A 25,855-nucleotide genomic window follows, 5' to 3' on the forward strand; every position below is an offset into this window, starting at 1 on the left:
ACCACTGAGCCACTGTGATATCTTTGACAGCATAGGTCAGACTCGAGACTATACTCAGATCTCCGATTAGAAAAATCAGTGATGATTCGTACGAAATGAGTGACATAATTCAAAAAATAGGCACCACAATCGACCTTCTTGCTCCAAAGTTAAAGCAAAGAGAATCAACCAACGTCCTTTCTCATGCTTTCTGTCAAATAAATCCCATAGAATTCCAGCACAGATTTGTTCAGAGTAAATTGTAACTAACTAACTTGCTTAGTCTTTTCGATGAGGTGACACAGAGTGTGTTTGCAGGTATTGAGGCGGGTGTAGTGCACAAATGCGTTGTCACAACAAGTTTGTGTGCAAACTCGTGAAATGTAAGAGACAATAGAAACATAGATATAAAATTGACTAAGTGACAAGAAACCCAAGTGTTTTAAGATTGATGGTTTATTGTCAGATGATGTTAGAATCTAATTATCTTGATATATACCAATGACCTTGACATGTTTATATAGGCAAACTGTATGAATAACACAAAACTTGGAGGTGTTGTGAACTGTGATGATAGTGTTAAACTTCATTAGGCTAATATAATGATAAAAGATAATGGAAAAGGTATTGATTTTGGTAGGAAGTATGAAGAAAGATAATATAAAACAAAATGTACAATTTCTAAAGCAGGCATAGGAACAGAAAAACCTAGGAGCATATGTTCACAAGTCATTGAAAGTGGCAGGACAGATTGAGATTAACATGAATACAGCTTACAAGATCCTGGGCTTCTGAAATACCGTCATAGAGTACAAAAGCAAGGAGGTGATCACCAAAAAGTGTAAAACATGCATTTGATCTCACTTTAGTATTGCATGCAGCTCAAAGCAACACACTTTCAAAAAGGATGTGAAGGCATTAGAGAAGGTACACGAAGGAATTATAGCATAGCACCAGGAGAGAAGAGAGCAAAGACTGTAATAGATTGGAGAAGCTGAGACTGTTCTCTTTAGAAGATGTAATTATGATGTTCAAAATCATAAGTGGGAATAAAATAGGAAATAAAAAGGATTTAGAAGATATTGACTGATGGGGATTGGCAAAAAGGATTATTTATGCAGCAAGTGGTTAGGATCTGTGACACATGCCCTGATAGTGTGGTGGAAACAGATTCTATCAAGGCATTTCAAGTTACTAGGTCATTATCTAAAGAGAAAATAATTTACAGGGTGTGGGGAAAGGGCAGGGGAATGCGACTCAGTGAAGTTCTTTTGTAAGGAGCTGATATACACTCGATTGCTCAAACAGCCATTCCAGTTTAGCTCAGGGCATGGTAAGGGTTAATAATAATGTAAAACCAATAACTGTAAGTGTTGGAGATCCAAAACAAAAACAGAAATTGCTGGTGAAACTCAGCAGACCTGGCATCATCTGTGGGAAGAAAGCAGAGTTAATATTTTGAGTCCAGTGACTCTTCATCTGAACTGATAGCAGCTTGAAAGAACTGGTACTCACACTGAAGATGAGGTTTGTGGTGAGAGGAGGCAAACGAATAGGTGCAGACAGAACTAAGAGTGGGAGAGGGAGAGTGATATGAAAGGGGTTGGCAGATAGTGCTAGAAGACTGGAGGATAGCAAATGTGGTTCCCCTGTTCAAGAAGGAGAGTAGAGACAATCCTGGTAACTATAGACCCGTGAGCCTTACTTTAGTTATTGGTAGTGTTGGAAAAGATTATAAGAGATAGGATTTATAATCATCTAGAAAAGAATAATTTGATCAGAGATAGTGTGGTGTAAAATTATGTCCCAATACATGTGTGAATCATAATGTAACACATGTATTGGGCCAAGCAGTGGAATGTGGTGAAAGGGTTAAAATTGTGTCCCAATACATGTGTGAATCTAACCGAAAATGGAAGGTGTCGCTTAGTCCCGTGTGAATCTTATTACACACCTTCCCGTGTGAATCTTCTTATCTGTATGTGACCAGAATGGAATGTGTTTTTCAGCCTTGCTCTGCTGTTCACATGAATGTTTAGATCTCGAAAAGAGTATATCAGCTGGAAAAGTCTCCAGTTCGGTAGAGTCTGCTCCGGGGTTGCGTTTAACCGCCGAGCGTGGGTTGTTGGCAACCGCTCTACGAGAACTGACGGCTCCCAGTTCCGGTAACACGTAGAGTGAGTATAAACCAGACCCGTTGTAAGTACGAGACCTGGTTGTGGCGACGCTGCGGGGAATAAAACACTTATATTCTAGCAGACTCGCCTCTTGGCTGTTTGTTCTGTGTCAGACTACTTTCCTGCGAGCCTGGTCCTTGACCTTGAGAATTTTTTAAAACAGATAGTCAGCACGGTTTTGTGAAGGGTAGGTCGTGCCTCACAAACATTATTGAGTTCTTTGAGAAGGTGACCAAACAGGTAGATGAGTGTAAACCGGTTGATGTGGTGTATATGGATTTCAGCAAGGCATTCGATAAGGTTCCCCACAGTAGGCTATTGTACAAAATGCGGAGGAATGGGAGTTTGGGAGATATAGCAGTTTGGATCAGTAATTGGCTTGCTGAAAGAAGACAGAGGGTGGTTGTTGATGGGAAATGTTCATCCTGGAGTCTAGTTACCAGTGGTGTATCGCAAGGGTCGGTGTTGGTCCATTGTTGTTCGTCATTTTTATAAATGACCTGGATGAGGGCGTAGAAGGGTCGGTTAGTAAATTTGCAGATGACACTAAGATCGGTGGAGTTGTGGATAGTGACAAAGGATGTTGTAGGTTACAGCGAGACATAGATAAGCTGCAGAGCTGGGCTCAGAGGTGGCAAATCGAGTTTAATGCGGACAAGTGTGAGGTGATTCACTTTGGTCGGAGTAACCAGAATGCAAAGTACTCGGCTGATGGTAAGATTCTTGATAGTATAGATAAGGAGAGAGATCTCGGTGTCCAGGTACACAGATCCTTGAAAGTTGCCACCCAGGTTGACAGGGTTGTTAAGAATGCGTACAGTTTTTTAGCTTTTATTAATAGAGGGATCGAGTTCCAGAACCATGAGGTTATGCTACAGTTGTACAAAACTCTGGTGTGGCCGCACTTGGAGTATTGTGTACAGTTCTGGTCACGCATTACAAGAAGGATGTGGAAGCTTTGGAAAGGGTGCAGAGGAGATTTACTAGAATGTTGCCTGGTATGGAGGGAAGGTCTTACGAGGAAAGGCTGAGGGACTTGAGGCTGTTTTCATTAGAGAGAAGAAGGTTGAGAGGTGACTTAATAAAGACATATAAGATAATCAGACGGTTAGATAGGGTGGACAGGGAGAGCCTTTTTCCAAGTATGGTGACAGCGAGCATGAGGAGGCATAGCTTTAAATTGAGGGGTGATAGATACAGGACAGATGTCAGAGGTAGCTTCTTTACTCAGAGAGTAGTAAGGGTATGGAATGCTTTGCCTGCAACGGTAGTAGATTCGCCAACTTTAAGTACATTTAAGTCGTCATTGGACAAGCATATGGACGGACATGGAATAGTGTAGGTTAGATGGGCTTCAGATTGGTATGACAGGTCGGCGCAACATCGAGGACCGAAGGGCCTGTACTGCTCTGGATTGTTCTATGTTCTATAGATGAGGGAATTGTTGATAGTGGGCCAGGACAGAGGAGAAAATGGTTTATTGATAATGAGAACTGAGAGAATGATTTGCCTGTGCTGAAAGGATCAGAGTCTGAGGGAGTGGGTAGAAAAAGTGGAAGGACAAAATCAAGCTGTAAAGCTCTTGAACTCAATGTTGAGTCCCAGGTGCCACAGTGTCCCCAGCGGAAAACAAGAAGCTCTTCATCCAGTTGGCACTGAGCTTCACTGCAGCAAGCCTTAGACAGTGATGTTGACCAGAGAACATGGTGGTATGTTAAAGTGGCAGGCAACTGGAAGCTCAGTTACTTTTATGTACAGAACATAGGTGTTCTGCAAAGTGGTCACCCAGTCTGCATTTTGTCTCCCCAGCATAAAAAAAGAGACCACATTGTGAGCAGGGAATACAATAAACTAGATTGAATGAAGTACAGGTAAATTGCTGCTTCACCTGGAATGTATGTATGGGGCCCTGGATAGCAAGGAGGGAGGAGGGAAATAGACAGGTGTTACACCTTCAGCAATTGCTTGGGAAGGTGTCGGGAATGGACGAAGAGTAGAGGAGGGTATCCCAGTTGGGACAGTCCCTGTGGAATGCTGACAAAGGAAGGGAGGGGGAAAGGTGGAAATTTCTGAGGCCCCCACTGTAGAAGTTAGTATCATCAGAACATTTGCAATGTAAATGGAGAAACTGTGAGAATGGGATGTAGTGCTTACAGGAGGCAGGGCCTCAGGATGTATAGTCCCAGTAACTGTGGGAGTCAGTGGGTTTGTACTGGATATCGGTAGCTAGCCTAGCCCCAGAAATGGAAACAGAAGGGAAAGGAGGAGTTAGAGCTAGAACAGGTGAAGGTGAGGGCAGGGTGGAAATTAGAAGAGAAATTAGAAACTTTCAAATTCCAAATGAGAATGGGAAGCTGCACCGATGCCTTCAATGTACCAGAGGAAGAGTTATGGGTGGGGGCTTGAGTAGAACTGGAACAAGGGATGTTCTATGTACCCCACAAAGAGATAGGCTTAACTGGGGCCCATTCAGATATCCATGGCCATCCCTTTGACCTGAAGAAAGTGGGAGAAGTTAAAGGCAAAGTTGTTCAAAGTGAAGACGATCTCGGTCAGGCTGAGAGGTGTGGATGCGGATGCTTCAGGCCATCTTTCCAGGCTGTAAGACCATCCTGATGGGGAATAGCTGTCTCAAGGGATTGCATATCCATGGTGAGGAGGAGATGGCTGTATCGCAGGAAGTGGAACTTTTGAAACTGATATAGAATCAGAAGATTAGGAATTGTAAGTGGGGAGGGTTTGGACAAGGAGAGAAACAATTGAGTCAAAGAAGGAAAAAGTAAGTTCTGTGGAGCAGGAATAGGAAGAAACAATGGGTCTATCTAGGTACAGTCCTGTTTGTGGATTCTGAGAGAAGATCGAAGTCGACTATGTGGGGTTTAGGAAGTATGAGCTAGGAGGCTTTCTTTGGGAGATCCCAAGATATGATGAGGTTGAAGGTCGATAGGGGGGACATGATCCAGGTGAGATAGAAGGAGGTATCTACAAGCTAGCACTCAGCTTCTGCAATGTAGAGATCAGTCTGTGAGATAACAACAGCACCACCTTGTTACCAGGCTTGATGACAAAGTCAGGATTATATCCAAGAGCATGGAGTGCAGTCAGGTCAGAGAGAGGTATGTTCGAATGGGTGAGGGGAGCAGAGAAATTAAGGTGACCAACATCACATTGACAGCCCTCGAAGAACAAGTCAAGTGCAGCTTGTGCAGAGACCATTCCATCTGGGATACCCTGCTTCACTCTTTGTCGATTCCCAACATCTCCCCACAGCCATAAGGCACCTTCCCATGCAATTGCTGAATGTCTAACACTTACCAGTTTACCTCTTCCATTCTCACTGTCCAAGGCATGAAACATAACTTCCAGGTGAAGCAGTGATTTACCTATACTTCATTCAATCTAGTCTACTTATTCATTGTTCACAGTGTGGTCTCCTCTACATTGGGGAGATGAAATGCAGACTGGGTGACCACTTTGCAGAATACCTCTGTTATCTCTGTAAAAATAATCCCAAGCTTCCAGATGCCTGTCACCTCAACATATCAATGTGTTCCCACACCAACATTCCTGCTTCAAGCTGCAGTGTTCCAGTGGGCCTCAGTACTAGCTCAAAGAACAACATCTCACTTTCTGTTTGGGGGCTGTGCAGCCTCTGAGTCTCAACATGAAGTTCAATAACTTTAGAGCCTGATTCCTTCCTTCACTTTTTTTACACACCCCAACATCACGGTTCTGTCAGGTTGTTTCCAGCACAGCCAACTCACTCTCTCCTCTCATTATCATTTATTATCAGTTTCTGTCCTGGCTTGGCACACTATCAGTAATCCTCTCGCCTGTATCTCTCTCTTTCTCTCTCTCTCTCTCTATGGGTTCCATCGGCACCTACCTGCTCACCTCTTCCCCACCACCAACCCCTAAATACCAGCTTTTTTTCCCTAGCTGCTATCAGTTCTAATGAAGAGTTTTCCACACTCGAGATGCTAACTCTCCTTTCTTCCCATAGGTACTGCCCAGACCAGTTGAGTTTCATCAGTAATTTCTGTTTTTGGTAACTGAATCTATTCAGCTGTCAACAAGGTGCTATTCCTCATTGGCAATAATTATGCATTAGCAATAGCCAATTGGAGAAGATAACAAAAGATATGCAGGGTACTTAGAACCACATGACCAGAAAGAATTAATACTTTCAGAGGCACAGGAGAAAGAATGGTCAAAGAATGTTAAAACAATGCAAATGAAGCCACATCATTCATTTAAAAGCACTGATTGGATTGCATGAACATTATGTTCTCAGCATTGTGTTTCAATGCATTGACATTTAGAAGGTGACCATTAAATTTTTAATCAAAATAGCAAAAGTTGTGTTTTGTAAGTGAAAGGCAGCTGGGAAGCGATCAGCCTTGTCATTAAAAGAAAATGTCAAATGACCACATTGTACTGAAGTAAAGTGTTTGCCTACATAGTGGTTTGAAATACAAAACCTGGAGGTGACTTCATAAATGTTTCAGTGTTTGATGATAGTCAGACATCATCAGGCCATATTGCATCTAGGAGCCTAAATTAAGCAAGGTTTTTTTGACATGACAAAATGTTTTTGCCTGTCATTTCTGCATCTTTCAGCCATTATGACAATATAGCTAGACACTGCTCAAAATGAGATGTGATGGGAGCTCTTTTATTTATCTTGCACCCAGCTAATTTTAAAGTAACGTGTACAAAATTGTAAATGTTGGATTGTTGCATAATTACAATTACTTCATTCTGAACACCAATGCATATGATATCTAATCAGCATTGACTGTGCAACTAAATTAAGATGCTAAATTCACTATGCTTTTTGAAGTAGGTGTAATACCATCTGTTCACCTTACGAACCCTTGTTCCCAAAAGAAAAGGGCAGTGCTTCAAAAAGCATAGTGGATAAAGCAATTATAATTATGCAATAATCCAACATTAAAAATTTCTCCTAAATGAAAGAGCAGTATTATGCCTACAATTTGTTACAGGCTCATTCAAGTTAAATCTTTTCTCTCTTTGTTTGGTGAGGTCTCTGAACAGAAAGTTACTTTGGAGGGCTATTGTACAGACTGCTCAATGTGGGCTTTATTGATGCTCTTTGTTTCCCTCTGTTATAAGAGGCAAAAAAAATCCTTCGCCATGATTCATACAAAATAGATGAAACAACATAGAATCTCAGAATATTTACAGCACAAGGTGATCATCTTGATGACAGAAACAGAGTGTGAGCTGCAGAGAGTGAAAACACTGGGAGCTGAGTTAAATGTGGGAATTTAGGGAAGTGGGGAAGGGAGTCATTACTGTGTCTTGTTCCAGCAATTTTTGTGGCCATTTTTTGGTCAAAGTGCTGCTGGTAGGTCTAAGTGTGGGCCTAGGTGAATACCAAGAAGACAGATTTTATCTTAGCCTGCTGGATGAACTTGGATTTCACCAGTTTCCTCATTTCCCCTCCCCCCACCCTGTCTCAGTCAAATCCATCAAATTCAGCACCGCCTTCCTAACCTGCAATCTTCTTCCCGACCTCTCCGCCCCCACCCCAGTCTGACCTATCACCCTCACCTTGACCTCTTTCCACCTATCACATTTCCGATGCCCCTACCCCAAGTCCCTCCTCCCTACCTTTTATCTTAGTCTGCTGGACAAACTTTCCTCATTCCTGAAGAAGGGCTTATGCCCGAAACGTCGATTCTCCTGTTCCCTGGATGCTGCCTGACCTGCTGCGCTTTTCCAGCAACACATTTCCAGCTAGGTGAATACCAAGTTTGGTTCAGGAGGGTAAGCAGCCAAAAGGTAAGGGCCTAAGTGCAGTAGTTGTTAAAGGAACAGAGAAGGCAGATAATGGAGTGATATGCTCCTCCTGTGGGAGATCCGGGAGCAGTCGAGTGACCCTGGTGATTATGTCTGCAGGAAATGGCTGCAGTTCCTCTCCGACCACATGGATTGCTTGGAATGGCACTTGGATACACTAAGGAATTACAGGAGACAGGAAGTGTGATAAGTAGTAGCTTTAGAGATGTAGTCAAACCACAAGTTCAGGAGAAAGTGAGGACTGCAGATGCTGGAGATCAGTCAAAAAGTGTGGCACTGGAAAAGCACAGCTGGTCAGCCAGCATCCGATGAACAACTTATGCTCAAAACATCGACTCTTCTGCTCCTCAGATGCTATGCTTTTCCAGCGCTACAGTTTTTGACACAGTAAGTTCAGTTCGGTAGATGGGTGACTGCCAGGAGAAGTAGGCAGGTAGTGCAGGAGTCTTCTGTGGCTATCCCCCTCTCAAGCAACAATACTATTTGGATACTGTTGGAGGGGATAGCCCCTCAGTGGAAAATAGCAGCAGCTGCCAGCTCTTTGGCACCAAGACTGGTTTTACTGTAAAGGAGGGTATGGAAAAGTCTAAGTGAAGAATTGTAATTGTGGACTCTCTATTCAGAGGCATAAAAAGGTGTTTCTGTGGCTGAGATTGCAGGATGGTGTGTTACCTTCCTGGCGTCAGGGTCAAGGAAGTCTTGGAGCAGTTGCAAAAACTTCTCAATGGGGAGCATGAGCAGCCATTTGGGACATCACGTTATAGCTGTGCAAACATTGGTAAGGCCACATTTGGAGTACTGCGTACAATTCTGATTGCCCTGCTACAGGGAGGGCATTATTAAATTAGAAAGGGTGCAAAGAAGTTTCAAAAGGATGTTACCGAGACTAGAAGCTTTGAGTTACATAGAGAGGCTGGTTAGGCTGGAACTTTTTTCTCCAAGAGTGTAGGAGACTGAGTGGTGACCCTATGGAGGTTTATAAAATCATGAGGGGCATGAATAAGGTGAATTGCAAAGGTCTTTTCCCCAGGATAGGGAAGTCCAAAACTAGCAGATATAAGTTTAAGGTGAGATGGGAAAGATTTAAAAGGGACCCAAGGGACAGCTTTTTCACACAGAGGGTGGTGCATTTCTGGAATGAGCTGCCAAAGGAGTGGTAGAGGTGGGTATAATTGCAATATTTAAAGACATTTGGACAGGTACATTGGGAGGAAGGATTTAGAGGGGTATGAACCAAACACAGGCAAGTAGGATTTGTTCAGTTTAGGAAACCTGGTTGGCATGAACAAATTGGGCTGAAGTATCTGTTTCTGTGCTGTATGACTCCAACTCTGTAAACCTAATCAACTCACCAACCTAATTGGAGTTGCTGCTTTGACACAAGTGAAAAAGTAATATTGTAGGCATGATAGGAAAATTAAGAAGTGACTGAATCCAGTTTGTTTCGGTTAAATACATTGCAAGGAATTTTTCAAAACACCACCTTGATATTTGTCATGTATCAAAAAATCAGGTGAACACACAGAGATATGATCTGAACACGTATAATATTTACTCCAGGCAGGCCTAGCGTATGTAGTCAAAAAAATGAGTGTAAGATACTGTCTTACACCAGCTTCTACTTATCAGTACAATGTTGCCTTGTCAGATCCGGGGAAGGATAGTAGGGGAGCTTTGAATGTTATAGATTATTTCATAGATATTACACTGTTTATTTTAATACATTTTGATGCAATAACATTATTGTTGGTAATCTATTTAGATATGGAATTCCAGAATGATTATGCAAAGAAGAATCCTAGAATCCTACAGTGTGGAAACAGGCCATTTGGCTCAACAAGTCCACACCAACCCTCTGAAGAGTAATCCACCCAGATCCTATTACTCTACATTTACTCCTGACTAATGCACTGACCTACACATCCCTGTACACTATGTGCAAATTAGCATGGTCAATCCACCTAACCTACACATCTTTGGTTTGTGGGAGGAAGCTGGAGCATACCAGTGGAGACATGGAGAAAATGTGCAAACTTCACACAGACAGTTGCCTAAGGCTGGAATTGAACCCAGGTCCCTGGAGCTGTGAGCCACCATGCCACCCACTGAGTAGTGGGACAAAGGATCCCATTGAGTGAATTGGGCCCAAGATCGCTGTCAGTAAGGTCAACTCAGCTGTTTGACTTCAGTGCCTTTTTCAGGCAGCGCTGCAAACATTTCTCTTCAGATCGTTATCTCTCACCTTTTAGAAAGCCACAATTGAATTTGTCTCCAGCACTTTTCAGGCAGTAAATTCCAGAAATTGATCACTCGTGGTGTAAAAAAACAATTTTTCTTGTTGTTTTTGGTTTGTTTGTTATTCACTTTAAATCTGGTTCTCGAAGTATACACCAATGGGAACAGTTTCCCTTGTTGCCCCTGTCTTCATGATTTTGGGAACCTCTGTCAAATCTACTCTAAATCTTCTGTTCAAAATGGATCACCCCAGCTTCTCCAATCAATCCTTGTAAGTTAAGTCCCTCATCTTTGGATTATTAATGCATTTGAGTTCTTCATTCCTGTTATCTAAATTCCTAGACGATACAAATGCAGGCATCTAGTTTTCCATAAGCTTAAATGCCTTAAATATGATTCATGTGCAATTCAGGAGAAAAGGAAATACTTTGCATTTAGATACATGTTTAATATGTTTAATATTCAGAAGATGTAGCAAACTGCTTCACAATCAACAGATTGCTTTTGCAATACAGTCACTGCTGTTATGTAGCTGAACACACCAGCAGATTTACTTTAGATAAGTCCCACTAACTGTATTGAGAATAATGGCCAGTTATTCTGTTTTTTGTGATGATTGTTGAAGAATAGAAGCCATAGGAACCTCTTGCTTTTCAGCAAGTACAGATTTCTTTATATCTGGATAAATAAGCAAACACTGTGCTGCTGTAGCATCTTGATTGAAAGGTGACATTATTGAGATTGCAGTTCTAACCTTATACTGTACTAAGGTTGAAATCCAGCTCTCAGACAAAACAGACCTCATGACAGTAAAGATTACCCATTGGCCCCTGTTTTTAAAAATTAATTCTTACTCTGTCATTGCTGAGAATGATATGGAGGTAACAGTATTGGACTGAGTTGGACAAGGTCAATAATCACACAGCACCAATTTATAATCTAACCGGTTTATTGAAAAAACACTAGCTTTCAGAGCGCTGCTCCTTCATCAGGTGCTAGGTAGAGAGGACGACCTTAGACCTCAGAATTTATAAGGAAAAGACCCTTTGATCTTTTCCTTTTAAATTCTGTGTCAAAGGTCTTCCTCACTAACTAGCACCTGATGAAGGAGCAGCACTCCAAAAGCTAGTGTTTGTAAAAAAAGTCCCATTGGGGCAGCACAGTGGCTCAGTGGTTAGCCCTGTAGCCTCATTGTACCAGGGACCCAGGTTCAATTCCGGCCTTAGGCGACTGTCTGTGTGGAGTTTGTACATTCTCCCCATGTCTGCGTGGGTTTCCTCCGGGTGCTCCAGTTTCCTCCCACAGTCCAAAGATGTGTAAGTTAGGTGAATTGGCCATATTAAATTGCTCATAGTGTTAGGTGCATTAGCCAGAGGGAAATGGATCTGGGTGGGTTACTCTTCCGAGGGGCTTGGTGGGCTGAAGGGCCTGTTTCCACACTATAGGGGATCTAATCTATAACCTTGTATCATGTGATTTTTGACATTGCTAAGAATGTTGGCATTTCCAATCTCTCCATTATTTCCCTGAGAGACATTGGAAATATTATAGGATATGTATTAGTTTTGAGTTTATTAGAAACGAATGGCTTGCTCATCATCAGAGGGCAACTTTGAGTCACCTCATTTTGGTTTTGACTGCTTTCTGGTCACTTAAATGCCTTACACTTGTTTCCAATACTACTTTATTGATTATACTTGAATCTTTATAAACTGTTGAATATGAAGACAGACGTTTTAGAAAATGATTTGTCTTTTTGGGGTGTGAAAGCAAAAAACAAAGCACTTGCAGCAATTTAGTTAGTGACTTTCATAACTTCAGGATATCCGAAATGAAATGATAGGCTGAATGGTCACCTTCTGTAGAATAAGTTAGAGTATCATCCTCCACTAATTACTGCTCATATGCTTATTCTTTCATTGGCAGCCAAAAGGGTTCCGGCGTTACTATAGCTCTCCGCTATTAATCCATGAACAATATGGGTGCATCAAAGAAGTGATGCCTATCGGTAAGTACTTGTTCTTCCCAGTATTGAGGCCGAGGTGTGTCTTGTCAATTTGTGAGACATATTGCTGCAGTTCCGTTCAACTCACTTACTGCTTTCTGTTTATTTCCCAATTCAGCATGCGGCAGTAAAATAGACCCAGTATATGAAGCCCTTCGGTTTGGAACTTCCCTGGCTCAAAGAACTAAGAAGTCAGGGTCAGGCAGTACATCAGACTCACCTCAGCGTAATTCTGTAAGTAATACGGGCTATCAGGTACTTTCACTAACTCTGGTTGACTCAGTCCTCCCTTTGATATACTATCTAAGCTAAAAACAAAGACCCTTACTCCTGTTTGTAATTCCATGTTAACAATAGAGTTGATACAGTTGCAAAAGAAGGATAATTTTCAGCATTATTGAGTTTCTGGCAGAGCACTTTGCCCAGCAGTCATTAAAATATCCTGATAAGTAGTTGGCAGTTAAGGTTCTCTGCCAGAAACTCAATAATGCTGAAAATTATCCTTCTTTTGCAACTGAATGTCAGTGTTCAATCTTAAAATTTTTCTTTTTAGTTTAATTCTTTTCACTGCAATATTGCCTAGGCTAAATTTGCTTATGGTGGTAAAATAGAGAAAGCTGTGCATGCAGCATCACAACAGTATAAACAGATTGTTCAATTTGGCAGACAGCAACAAACTTCAACACCAACATATAGTACATTGGTTAAGAAAGAGACCCAGTAATTGAAAATGCTTCATGGTTATTGAATCAAGAATGTTACAGCACAAAAGGGGGCCATTTAGCCCTTGATGGCTTTTCCAGCTCTCTGCAAAACTAACACAGCCTTCAGGTCTCAGCCTTATCCAATGCCTCCACCACACAATCAGGTTCTGCAATCTGAATCCTAACCAGAGATTCCACAAATATGTGTTTTCTCACGCTGCCTTTGATTTTGTTTTTTAGCCAATCACCTTATTTTGATGTCCTCTGGTTCTCAACCCCTCCATCAATGGGGGGACAGTTTCTCATTATCCACTGTGTCCAGATCTCTCATGATTTAGATATATCTTATCAAATCTCATTCCCTTCTTTAATCGGACAAGCTTAACTTCTTCAGTTTATCAGCATAACCTGTTTAGTAGTCTTGGTGTAAGCATGGACAAAATCTACTGAAATCAGAACATCAATCCAGCTATTAAATCAGAACATCAATCCAGCTATTAAATCAGAATGGCATCAAGAAATCAAGGCAAATCTGCACTTACTGAGAATTTGGCAGAAATCTGCTGTTTGGAGTCATACCTAACATGTAGACAGCTGATTGTGGTTGTTGGAGGTGATTCTCATTCCCAAGACCTCGTTGCAGAAATTATTTAGGCTAGTGTCTTGTGCCTAACCAACATCAGATACTTTATTAATATCCACTTCATCATTTGGTCAGAAGAATCGCTGTCATTGAGCACATTCAAGATAGAAATCAATAGATAGTTGGAAATAGATCACTGTTCCTTCAATTATGCTGGTCAAAACCCAGAAACTCCATCCATAATGGAAACTCCATCCATAATGGTACTATAGTAGACTGGACTCATAGAAGAAGGCATCTCATTGTCACCTTCTCAAATGCCACTAAGGATGGGTAATAAGTGCTGGCCCAGCCAGTGATGCCCATGAGTAAATTAAAAAAAGATTTCTGGAGGCGAATGATATCAAGGTGCATGTACATTATGTGGGAAAGTGGTATTGAGGGAAATATTATACCTTGATCTAAGTAAATAGTGAATTAGGCCGAGGCTGAAAGGCCTATTCCTGTTCGTATGTTCCTAACAGACATTATGTAAATGACTAAAAGAAGTAAGGCCTGATATATTTATATAAAATGCCTATTGATTAATGTATTATCCATTAAATCATTCAGTCAGTCTTTCCTTTATTCTGTTTACCTATTCACATAATTTGCGGTGGCACATTGGCTCTGTAGTTAGCATTGCTGCCTCACAGCGGTTGGAACCTGGCTTCAATTCCAGCCTCAGGTGACTGTCTGCACATTCTTCTTGTGTCTGCGTGGGTGCTCTGTTTTCCTCCCACAGCCCAAAGATATGCAGGTTATATGCTTTGGTCATGCCAAATTACTCATCGTGTCCAGGGATATGCAGGCTATGTGAATTAGCCAATTAGAATTGCAGGGTCATAAGATAGGGGAGTGGATCAGGGTGGGATGCTCTTTAGAGTGTCAGTCTGGACTAAATGGGCCAAATGGTCTGCTTCCACACTGTGGGGATTCTAATTGAAATACATTTTTGCCCCTTTTCGTGACTGTTCGCACAAGTGCCTTTCCAACATTCTTTTCATTGGTTTTAGATTTCTCAGTTTTGTTTCAAACTAACGTTTTACTGAAGTTGTTGAAACCTCATCAGTGTAATTGGTCTTAACTTCCATTTGTGACCACACACACTTGCTGTTCTCTTCATTTTGTCCCAGGCTTCAGACCTGGCTGAAGTCCCAGAAGAAGGTGCTGATGCTCCACGTGGGCTGTCAAGGGAGTATAGCGATAGCGGTAAGCATGAAACTAAATCTGCATTTCAGCTCTTTGTGTTGGAATCACTGAGTCCAGAAGCTTTAGCATCTGAAAATTCTACAAAATGTGCATCTGCTCTATTAACAGAATTTTGCTACCAAATTTCAAGCAGCATTTGATTAATGCCTGTAATTGAACTAGATCTCAATGATACATGAACATTATTCTTTGTAACTTATCAGTTTTCACGTTCTATTTATTGTTCTGTTTCACAGTTGGCTTTTTAAGTGTTGTAAATGATTAATAATGAAATCCATCCTTTTACAATTTAATGAGACGTGAAGTACAATGTTACATGCAGAGCAGAAAAAGAAACCAGGGCATGAGTGAGTTTTGGTTATCAGTAATAATGACATTTTTCTTTCTTTTGTAGTATTTGGCTCTCTAGAGAATGGACTTGAAAATATCACGAGGGTAGAAAGGAAGCCTTCCAGTTCTCAGGTAGGAACCTGACAATCCTGATAAGACCATCTTGTAACCCATTTTATGATGCAACAGCTCCAATCACAAAGGCCATGGAAGAGAAGCTGGCATTGATTGCACTTAGGAGTGGAGTGGAAACCTGGGCTAGGAGAGACGCACGTTTCTTTTCACCGTAAAGGAGTAAAGCTCAAATATGTAAATCAGCTGATCCTCTGAATCCATAATTGGAACTTTTTGAAGCTGGCTTTCCTTGTCAAGACTGGCATCATTTCACAAGTGAAAGTAGTTTTGAGATTTCTTTAGATCAGTGGATCCCAGTTTCGGTATCTCGGTGATGTTCTTGCCTGCCTGCTTGAAATACATCTTTTGAAGTGGCATGGTACTTTTGTGTCACAGGTTCCAGTGAGTGCCATAATTCAATTTAATTTTTTTTTACCAAAATATTCTGTGTTGCTGAACAAAGAGACCTTGGAGGGCAGGTTCATAGATCCTTGAAAGTGGAGTCGCAGGTAGATAGGATAGTGAAGAAGGCACTTGATATGCTTTCCTTTATTGGTCAGAGTATTGCGTACAGGAGTTGGGAGGTCATGTAGCAGCTGTACAGGACATTGGTTAGGCCACTGTTGGAATAATGTGTGCAATTCTGGTCTCCTTCCTATCAAAAAGATGTTGTGAAACTTGAAAGGGTTCAGAAAAGATTTACAAGGATGTTGCCAGGTGGGAGTATTTGAGCTATAGGGAGAGGCTGAACAGGCTGGTTTTGTTTTCCCTGGAGTGTCAGAGGCTGAGGGGTGACCTTTTAGAGGTTTACAAAATTATGAGGGGCATGGATAGGGTAAATAGGCAAAGTCTTTTCCTTGTGGTCGGGGAGTCTAGAACTAGAGGGCATAGGTTGAGGGTGAGAGGGGAAAGATATAAAAGAGACCTAAGGGGCAACTTCATCACGCAGAGGGTGGTACGTGTATGGAATGAGCTGCTAGAGGAAGTGGTGGAGGCTGGTACAATTGCAACATATAAGAGGCATTTGGATGTGTATATGAATAGGAAGGGTTTGGAGGGATATGGGCCGGGTACTGGCAGGTGGGACTGGATTGGGTTGGGATATCTGGTCGGCATGGACGGATTAAACCGCAGGGTCTGTTTCCATGCTGTACATCTCTATGGTTCTATGACTCTATTCCCTTTAGAAAGCAGTAGGGGTCACAGACAGCTGAATGAACTTGGAGAAGGGTTGCCCAAATATGATAAAGTTTGTAAATCATCATTAATCCCTTTGTTTTGAAATGTAGGATACCCCATTTATTAAATCATGAAGATTGTGAATTGTAATTGTTGTCTTTAATATCAGCACTGATATTGCTCTTAAGTAACCAAAGGTTTCTCCAGCTGAAGGATAAGAATCCCATCCTACAAAGCAGAAAAAAGACACTCAGCCATTTAGTATGTGAGACATACTTGTCACACATGCAAATTGCTATACTTAGAAGAGCAACAGTTGGCAAAATATAGCAACAATTTTTAAAAACCTTGGAATTGACTCCCAATGTCCTATTGAGCAAGTAGCTTATCAGTGCCTTCAAATATTAGAGCAATTACTTGCCCCTTTAAGGCCCTTAATGGTAAGATTGTAAAGATGCAGCAGAATAATACACTGTGCATAGCATTGTTTTTCTATTTTTATAACAGTGCAGGAAAAGAGCAGTTTCATTTGCCTTCAGCCATACATATTATGATGACAATATAGTTGTTAATAAATCCTAGCAATTGACCGCCATTAATTGAGCTGTAACAAATCTAGATAAAAGGTCTGGCTTGTCCTGCTCCTGCAGAACTAGTTTGGATGCAGGAACTGGAGGCTTTCCACATCTACCGACACATGTGGCTGCCAAACCATGTGCTTATATCTTTTTCTGTAGCTAGTTTTTCCTGTAGCAAGTGACTAACCTGTCACCAGACACAATAAACTTGAACAGCAGAAACTATCCTCCTAGCAACAGTAGATAGACACTTCTGTCTGCTAATGGACCAATTGAAGCAAATGGTGGGTTGGGGTCTTATCCATGGCATTGGCACTCCAGTCAAGGATAGAACCCAGAATTGAACTGAAGGCTGCCTCTTGACCACAGACCAGGAATCTAGCAGAGACTGCTGGAATGTGATGGGTACGGCTACAGGCCATTTTGTGGGAGGTTTCCTCCTCTACAATGGTGCTCTGACAGCCATGCATGAGATTTTATTTATCACAATGCTGCAGTCTCTACCAGTCCCATCAACTACTGCTTTCCCACTGGGCTGCTGGTCAGGCCTGCCTTTGATTGTACTTCGTACTACCATGACCATCAACTATACTTAATTGGAAGGGGCTTCCTGAGGTGGCTTTTCAGTTGGCACTTTTGTGAAAATTGCAATTGATACCCAATCAGGCATTTTTTTCATTTTCAACCTGGAATTCAGGCTCACATTAGCTTCCCAATCCAACCAGGGAAGTCTGTATCATGGTGGGCAAAAACAGTATATAAAAATGTTGCATCTGTCCTTTGATCGCCCTCAGTTTATCTTCCAACAGAGGTAATCCAGTCTTGTCAATTCTATTACCCAAGTAGGTCTCTTGGCTTTCTGGAACACACATGCTAAGGCATACACCCACCTAGGAGAAACACCTAAGGATTATGTCCAAGTTCTCTAAGTGCTTCCCTGGTATTAGCACTTCATCTAAGTGAGTGGCAACCTGGGGTAGACCTTCTAAAATGTTCTTCATCGTCCACTGAAAAATTGCACAGGCTAATGATACCCCAAATGGCAGTCTCGTATATTGGTACAAACCATATGGGTATTAATTGTAGCATATTTCTGGAAAACCTCATCTAACTGCAATTGCAGGTCCAGCTTTGTGAAGGACAGCCCTCCCCAACCCCCACCTCTCCCCACTAGCATTTCCTATAAATACTCTATGCAAGGAATTGGGTATTTATTCAGCTGCAAAAAGTGGATTACTCACAAAACAGAAGCTACCCATTGTGCTTCACAATCGCTACAACTGGTGCTACCAATTCGGAAAACTGGACTGGTTGATGATTCCTTTGATTTCTGGCCTTCTGATTTCTGCCTCTACTTTTGCCCATAAAGCAAATGGCACTGGGCCTCTCCTACAGAATCGTGAAATTGCTTCCTGATCAAGATGCAAATGACCTTGGCTCCTTTGATAGCCCTTAGGCCTTCCTAAAAAGCACCCAGGCGGCCATTTTCTAATTGAAAAATGTTGAGCCAATCTAGATGAATGTTTGTCAACAAATCTTTGCCCCATCAAGCTTGGGCCCTATGTCTTTTACTACAGTCAGTTGTAACTGAATCAGCTACTTCTCACATAAGACCAGAACTGAAGTTGTACCCTTAATCTGTAAAGGTTCTCCAGTATAGGTTCTCAGTCTATCCAAGGTCTTGCATAAGCCTAAGGATTGGAGTCCAAAGCAAATTTTGTTTGAGGTTGGTTCTGCAATTACTGAAACAGCCGCAGGAGTATCGAACTCCAATAGAACCTGGTGACCATTTAACTGGACATTTATTTTGATTGGTTCTGATTTGGATGTCGCTAAGAAATTTAATTGTTCCAAACCAGATATTGGTGAACTTCCCAAGGTGTGTACTCTCCTGGATATTGGCCTGTAAGTTCTGTTATTCAATTTAGTCTAGTGGGACTGTTTATTGTCTCAAGTCTACACAACGGCAGCAACTACAATGGCTTGCTGTCCTGGAACCTGAAGAAGCATTTTGCTCAGGATTGGCTTTGTTTTGGGGTTTTGCTGTGGGCTGACCTAGAGTCCCTCTGTTAAGGATATGTCCTGAATAAGGCTATGCAATTGCCTTCACTCAAATGGTGTTCCCCAAGCGCAGTCAGACTGGCGAGAGTGTCCACTTCCATTGGAATACCCTGCATTTCATTTGCTTCATTTGCCACATTCACAAATGATAAAGTCAGTCGTAGTGCCTGTTGGAAGTCCAATTGAGCTTCAGCTGGTAGTCCTTTTGCATGGTTACACTATTAATCCCACATATCAAATCTCATTAAGTGTCAAACCAAAGTCGCATGCTTCTGTCAGTCATCTTAACCTTGTCAAAAATCCCGATACGGATTCCCTTGTTTCTCGAATTGCCAAGTAAGACTGATAGCATCTCAGAATTAGAAGAGGCTTAGGATCTTAAGATTCCTTAACTGAATTCACCAAGTCTTGAAAGATTTATATATTTGGTGACTCAGGAAAAGTTAGAATCCCAATAACCAATAAAGCTGGCAGTCCACAAGCTGCCAGGAGAATTCCTCATTGCTTTTCATCTACCTCAATATCACTTGCCCAGAAAAAAAACGCACTTTTCCACATACTGGACCCAGTCTTTGATGGCAGGATTGAATGAACCAAGCTTCCCAAATATCAGTATGATGCCCAATATACTTACTCCAACTCAACGACAACTGTCGCAAGCAAATTTCTTCAGGAGCATGCTTTTCTTTCGTCACCTGAAATAACTCCACATACGCTGGTATCCTGTCCCTAAGTCACCCCTTATTTGCACATAGACAGTCCTTGATACTGATCCACACCATCACAGCCAGCTCTCAGAGTGAACAGGATGTCTGACACCCCTGTTCTTATCTGTCAGCCACGGCTCTCTGATTGGATCGGATTAACAGCCCCAACCAGGTAACTCATATTCTATGAGGCTGATCTCGCATAACCATTACAGTAGCAATGAAGAAACAGTGTATGTTGTTAGTATCTGAGCGTTGTTGGATCTCTTGTGCTCCTCCTACTTACCATTTGTTTATTATGTCATGGGTTTTACACTGTACAGCCACCTTCAACAACTTGCGGAAGTGCTGCTTTTCTCTGGAGTAATGATTTATCATTTGCAAAAGGTTTCCACTTGCACTTGATTAGGTCCTGTACTTCTTGGTCATTTTCAACAAGCCACTCATGATGTTTCCTGGTAAAGACCTTTTCATGGGTGCTTGTTACGGTGGGATTTGAGGTCAAAACACACACTCATCAATCACTCAAAAGAACTTCCACTGTGCATGCCATGTTGGCTATGTGCCTTAGTAGATTACTAAAGTAATTCTTCTACTGGCAACTCAGTCAAAGCAGGAGACTCACAGGAGAACAGAGGAACTGCTTTGGAGATGTCCTTAAAGTGTCCTTGAAGTGATCAGTCATTCATCCTGACTCGTGAAAGTCTCTTGACCTGAGATTGATCAAAGTGGAGAGAGGTCATTCAGGAATGGAGCAACACATGGAAAAACTTTGCCAGGAATGTGTAGTGGCAAGGTTGAGACATCAGAAGGAGTGCACAAATCTCCGAGCACCTTATCTACCCAACCTTTCAATCATTATTTGCCCTGTCAGAGTCTGCACATCACAAATATGACTGATGAACCATTTCAGAACACATTGAACTGTTGTGAAATGAAGTTATCCTTAATCCCATAGGACTTCCTCAGTGGAAGATAGTCAGAATTCATGGCACGGGTATCTGTATTGCAAGACAGTAGAAGTGGTTTAGTTTGAAAGATAAAGCTTCTCAGTGTGTACTTTGCTGCTGTAGGGAGATTTGTTTTGTCTGTTTTTTGCAACATTCAGGAAGAAGTCATTGACTAGGTCTGCAAATGTGTTTATGAATAAAATATGTTGCGACACCATATGGGACAACATCAAGCACTAATACATCACATGTACTGAGAAGCCAAAAGACAGTAAAAAATACAAATGGACACATTTGGTCCAGCAATATCCAAAAAGAAAAAATAAATTTAAAATTGAGCTTGTCCCACTTTTAGAGATGGCAATGGAAAGTAAAAAAAAAACCATGACAGAGAAAGCCTTCTGATTGAAGTTTACAAGCCAACGGTTTCCTCAAAAGGTAAATTTCAACCTTCGTGTTAAGCCCAATAACACCTGGAAAAGTGAGTGTTAACACCTTAGTGTTCTGGATTTGGTTCAGTTTGACATGGAGAGTAAAACTGTCCATATCAATGAGAGGATACACCAAGGGGGCTCATTCAGCCCCCTATCACACAGAGACTGCTTAAGGCAACATTGAGTTCAGTTAGAGATTAACCTAAAATTCTATTAGCGTTACACATTGTGAAATACTTTGGCTTTAATTTACAAACAAGTTTGAAGGATATAACCTTGATTTGATTTGATTTTCAGACTATCTTCTGCAAACATTTGAGAAAGAAATTGACATGATAATCTATTTCAGATTCTTGCTGGATTCTTCCATTTGCATTCAATTTACAGCTGTTTTTCATTCTGTTTATTTCTGATTTGTTCCCATGGACATCTGGAAAATGGTCATGCATATGCAATAGTTTCTCTGATTTCACAGATACTAGCCTCGAATATAGTCAGCTCAAATCATACTCAGCCAACAGGGTAAATTTATGTCTTTTATGTAGGTGCATTGGCATTAAAATTTAACCTGTTTTTCTAAACAACCTGTTCAGAGATGTTACTACACACCTCTGGTGCAGGTGGGACTTGAACCTGGGCTTCCTGCAGTAGGGTAGGGATGCTACCGCAGTACCAGAGGGCACTTCTGCTGGTAGTTGCTGAAGGATTCATTTCTGCTATCCCATTGTTGTTGTGCTGTAATTTGAGATCTGAATTTTAAATTGTCCTGCTTTTCTATGATTCTGGTACCGTGATGCCAGCAGTTATGTTGATGGGCAATTATGCTGAAGTGCCTGACTCCAATGCCTTACATTTCCATAAGGCAATCAAAAGAAATAAAATAATAACTTTTGCTGATATCCAGTGAGAATGGCGAATGTGTTTTACCTGGCAAATGGAACTAGATTAGGTTAGGATATCTGGGCGGCATGGATAAATTGGACTGAAGGGTCTGATTCCGTGCTGTACGTCTCTATGGCTATGATGTTATGCCCTTCGATCCTGTACCCTCAGACATTTTTATTTAAGATTCCTCATGTTACATAAGATCTTCTTAATTTTAAATTGACCTCATCTTGAGCAGAGAACTGGATTTGTCTTGCAGTAGAAGGGCTTCTGAGATGATTGAATATTTTTATCACCATCTACACTAAGATAATTTGGAAAATGGCTGTATAATTTCCAGTGGGATTTCCCTTGTTTGCTGTTTTAATGTAGAAGCAGAAAAATCAATGCAGTCTAGGGGAGAGTAGAGGGAGGCAAGTTTTCAAAGAGAACACCAAATGAAATATTAATTCTCAAAGCATTTACAGGTCTCACAGACCAAAGGAACAGGAGAATCGACATTCCGGGCATAAGCCCTTCTTTAGGAAGGCTTATGCCCGAAACGTCGATTCTCCTGTTCCTTTGATGCTGCCTGACCTGCTGCGCTTTTCCAGCAACACATTTTTAAGCTCTGATCTCCAGCATCTGCAGTCCTCACTTTCTCCTAGGTCTCACAGATCCTATGACAATTTCATTGGAAAGTGTTACATTAATAGCGTAGGCTTGAAATTTTTTACTCTTCTGCCTCATTGCAGTTCCCTGATCCCTTCTCAAGGGCCATCTATCATTTCCTTCAATAGACAATAGACAATAGGTGCAGGAGTAGGCCATTCTGCCCTTCGAGCCAGCACCACCATTCATTATGATCATGGCTGATCATCCTCAATCAGTTCCTGCCTTATCCCCATACCCTTGATTCCACTATCCTTAAGAGCTGTATCCAACTCTTTCTTGAAAATTCTTCACTTGAATACTTGCTTCGAAACTATCTTTACAAAGCTTCTGTTCTTAATTTCCATCAATCCCAGATATCTCATTAGCCTGAATGGTCAATGGATAATTATATTATGTGATTCCAAAGTTTTAAGCAGGCATTCTGGTATACTGAAGCTCAATGACAGAGATGGCCATCTTTTTCCAGCAAGAATAACCCAAAAGCAGGAACAGCAATAAGAACATTAAAAATAGGAACAGGGTAGTCCATTGATTAAGCTCATGGCTGAACTTCTGCACGTGTGAAGAAATTGTTAGTGGTCATAGAGGACCGACCCCACATAATGCTTTATTCAGAGAATGGAGGTTTTGGATTTAATTTGTTTGAAGATTTTTGGTGTGCATATAAACTCTTTCATTTTGTTTTAAAGATAATGAAAGGAATCTCTTTATTTATTGTCCAGGTTTCTGAGGGACACAGGAAGGTGATGAGAATTTAGCATCTTAACAACATATCACGAAAGCTTCTTAATTTTTCTTGAGACTAAATCTTCTGCTCACCAGCTCATCTAAGACTGGGCATATATCTGCAGATGCCCATCAGGACATTGCAGAAATCCTGACATGGGAATCTATATGGGAATTAATCTATGTTTAAACTTCCAATGGACACTTCCTCTGCTCCCTGTAAACCTCTGGAAATGTCTCTGACTCTGAGCTGGATTACTTATTTGGATATCTATCCTGTTCATTAAAATGTAATCTAATGCATGGATAGGCACACATCCTAATCTCAATCAACCTTCAACTGCCTCCAAGCTCTCAAATATCCCCCAACCATCAAACGACTGTTCTGATTCCCAACTGTTCTCCATTCCAATCCAACTATAACTCCCTCTCCACAAATGGTTTATCCTCCCAACTACCACACACACGCTTCACTCACCCTGCCATTCATCCACAACCCACTTATCAGCCCACCTATTTACCCAAAAGGTCTGGCGCTAGAAAAGCACAACAAGTCAGGAGCAGGAGAGTCCGAGGAGCAGGAGAATCAACATTTCAGGCATAACCCCTTCATCAGGAATGTTGGGGTGTGGGGGCAAGGTGGCTGAGATATAAATAGGAGGGTGTTGGGGCTGGAGGGAAGGTAGCTTGGAAGGCAATAGGTAGATGAAGCTAAGGGTTGATAGTAATAGGTCGGAGTGGAGGGTGGAGTGGATAGGTGGGAAGGAAGATGGACAGGTTGAACAGTTCAAGAGGGTGGTGCCAAGTTGGAGGGTTGGATCTGGGATAAGGTGGGGGGAGGGACAATGCGGAAACTGGTGAAATCGACATTGATGCAATGTGGTTGGAGGGTCACAAGGCAGAAGATGAGGTGTTCTTCCTCCAGGCATCAGGTGGCTAGGATTTGCAGTGGAGGAGGCCCAGGACCTGCATGTCCTTGGCGGAGTGGGAGGGGAAGTTGAAGTGATCGACCATAGGATGGTGGGATTATTTGATGGGGTATCCTGGCGATGTTCTCTGAAACATTCTGCAAGTTGGTTTCCTGTCTCCAAATGTAGAGGAGACCACATTGAGAGCAACGAACACAGCAGATGAGGTGTTTAGACATGCAGAAAAGTCTCTGCCAGATGTGGAAGGATCCTTTGGGACCTTGGATGGAGGTGAGAGGGGTGGTGTGGGTGCAGAGTTTACACCCTTGCGGCAGCAAGGGAAGGTGACAGGAGTGGAGGGTGGGCTGGTGGGGGTGCGTGGACTTAACTAGCGAATCGCGAAGACAATGGTCTCTATGGAATGCTGAAAGGGCTGGGGAGGAAAATATATCTCTGGTGGTGGGACCTGATCTTGGTGGTGCAAATAGCGGAGGATGATGCGTTGTCTCCATAGATTAGTGCGATGGAAGGTGAAGACCAGGGGTGTTCTGTTCTTGTTGCAGTTGGAGGGGTGGGGTTCAAGGGTGGAGATGCAGAAAGTGGATGGGATGCACTGGAGGGAATCATCGACCACATAGGAGGGGAAATTGCGGTCCTTGAAGTAGGACACCATCTGGGATGTTCTGGAGTGGAATTGCTCCTCCTGGGAGCAGATGGGGCGGAGGCAGTGTAAGCGATAGCATTTTTAGAGGAGGTGGGGGTGGGAAGAGGTGTGGTCGTGGTAGCTGAGGGAGTCGGTAGGTTTAAAGTAGATGGCCGTGTTAAGTCGGTCGCTGGAAATGGCAATTAAGAGGTCCAGAAAGGGGAGGGGGTGTCCGAGATCGTCCAGGTGAACTTGGGGTCAAGGTGGAAGGTGTTCATGAAGTTGATGAACTGTTCAACTCCTCATGGAAGCACACGGCATCAATGTCGCTTTCACCAGTTTCGTCATCTCCCCTCCCCCCCCCACTTTATCCCAGATCTAACCATCCAATTCTGCACTATCCTCTTGAACTGTCCTATCTGTCCATCATCCTTCCCACCTATCCGCTCCACCCTCCACTCCAACCTATCACCATCACCCCCCACCTTAATCTACCTATTGCCTTCCAAGCTTCCCCCCCCCCAACCCCATCCCCTCCTACTTGTCTCTTAGCCTCCTTAACGACCCCACCCCCACACACATTCCTGATGAAGGGCTTATGCATGAAACATTGACTCTCCTGCTCCTCGGATGCTGCCTGACCTGCTGTGCTTTTCCAGCGCCACACTTTTTGAGTCTGATCTCCAGCATCTGCTGTCCTCACTTTTTCCTACCTATTCCTACCTCACCTGCCTATTCATTCATCCTTTCACCCATTCAGTAAACGTCCTGTCTCCCCTCAACTCTGTTTTGCTGGCTGAGTTCTTAGAGAGATGGTGTGCGGCACATTTCTGTGAAAGCCAGGATTGGTAGATCCAATAAAAAAGTACACAGCAGCATAGAGCCAGAAATTTATGAGCAAAGCAGCAATTCCCTTGTCATTGACA

The 25,855-nt window shown here is 42.2% G+C and overlaps 1 protein-coding gene across 1 annotated transcript in view; it reads left to right on the top strand.

Annotated features, from left to right (window-relative positions):
- Positions 1–25,855, top strand: part of stac (SH3 and cysteine rich domain) — a 125,953-nt gene that overhangs the window by 48,192 nt on the left and 51,906 nt on the right. The window contains exons 4-7 of the mRNA XM_043688836.2: positions 12,144–12,225; positions 12,341–12,456; positions 14,685–14,760; positions 15,155–15,222. Of these exons, the coding sequence (XP_043544771.1) occupies positions 12,144–12,225; positions 12,341–12,456; positions 14,685–14,760; positions 15,155–15,222 (342 nt within the window). The remainder of the gene's footprint in view (positions 1–12,143; positions 12,226–12,340; positions 12,457–14,684; positions 14,761–15,154; positions 15,223–25,855) is intronic.

This window comes from Chiloscyllium plagiosum, unplaced genomic scaffold (assembly GCF_037043375.1).
Source record: "Chiloscyllium plagiosum isolate Xiang-an unplaced genomic scaffold, Cpla_swu_hap1 HiC_scaffold_4, whole genome shotgun sequence".
Taxonomy (NCBI): domain Eukaryota; kingdom Metazoa; phylum Chordata; class Chondrichthyes; order Orectolobiformes; family Hemiscylliidae; genus Chiloscyllium; species Chiloscyllium plagiosum.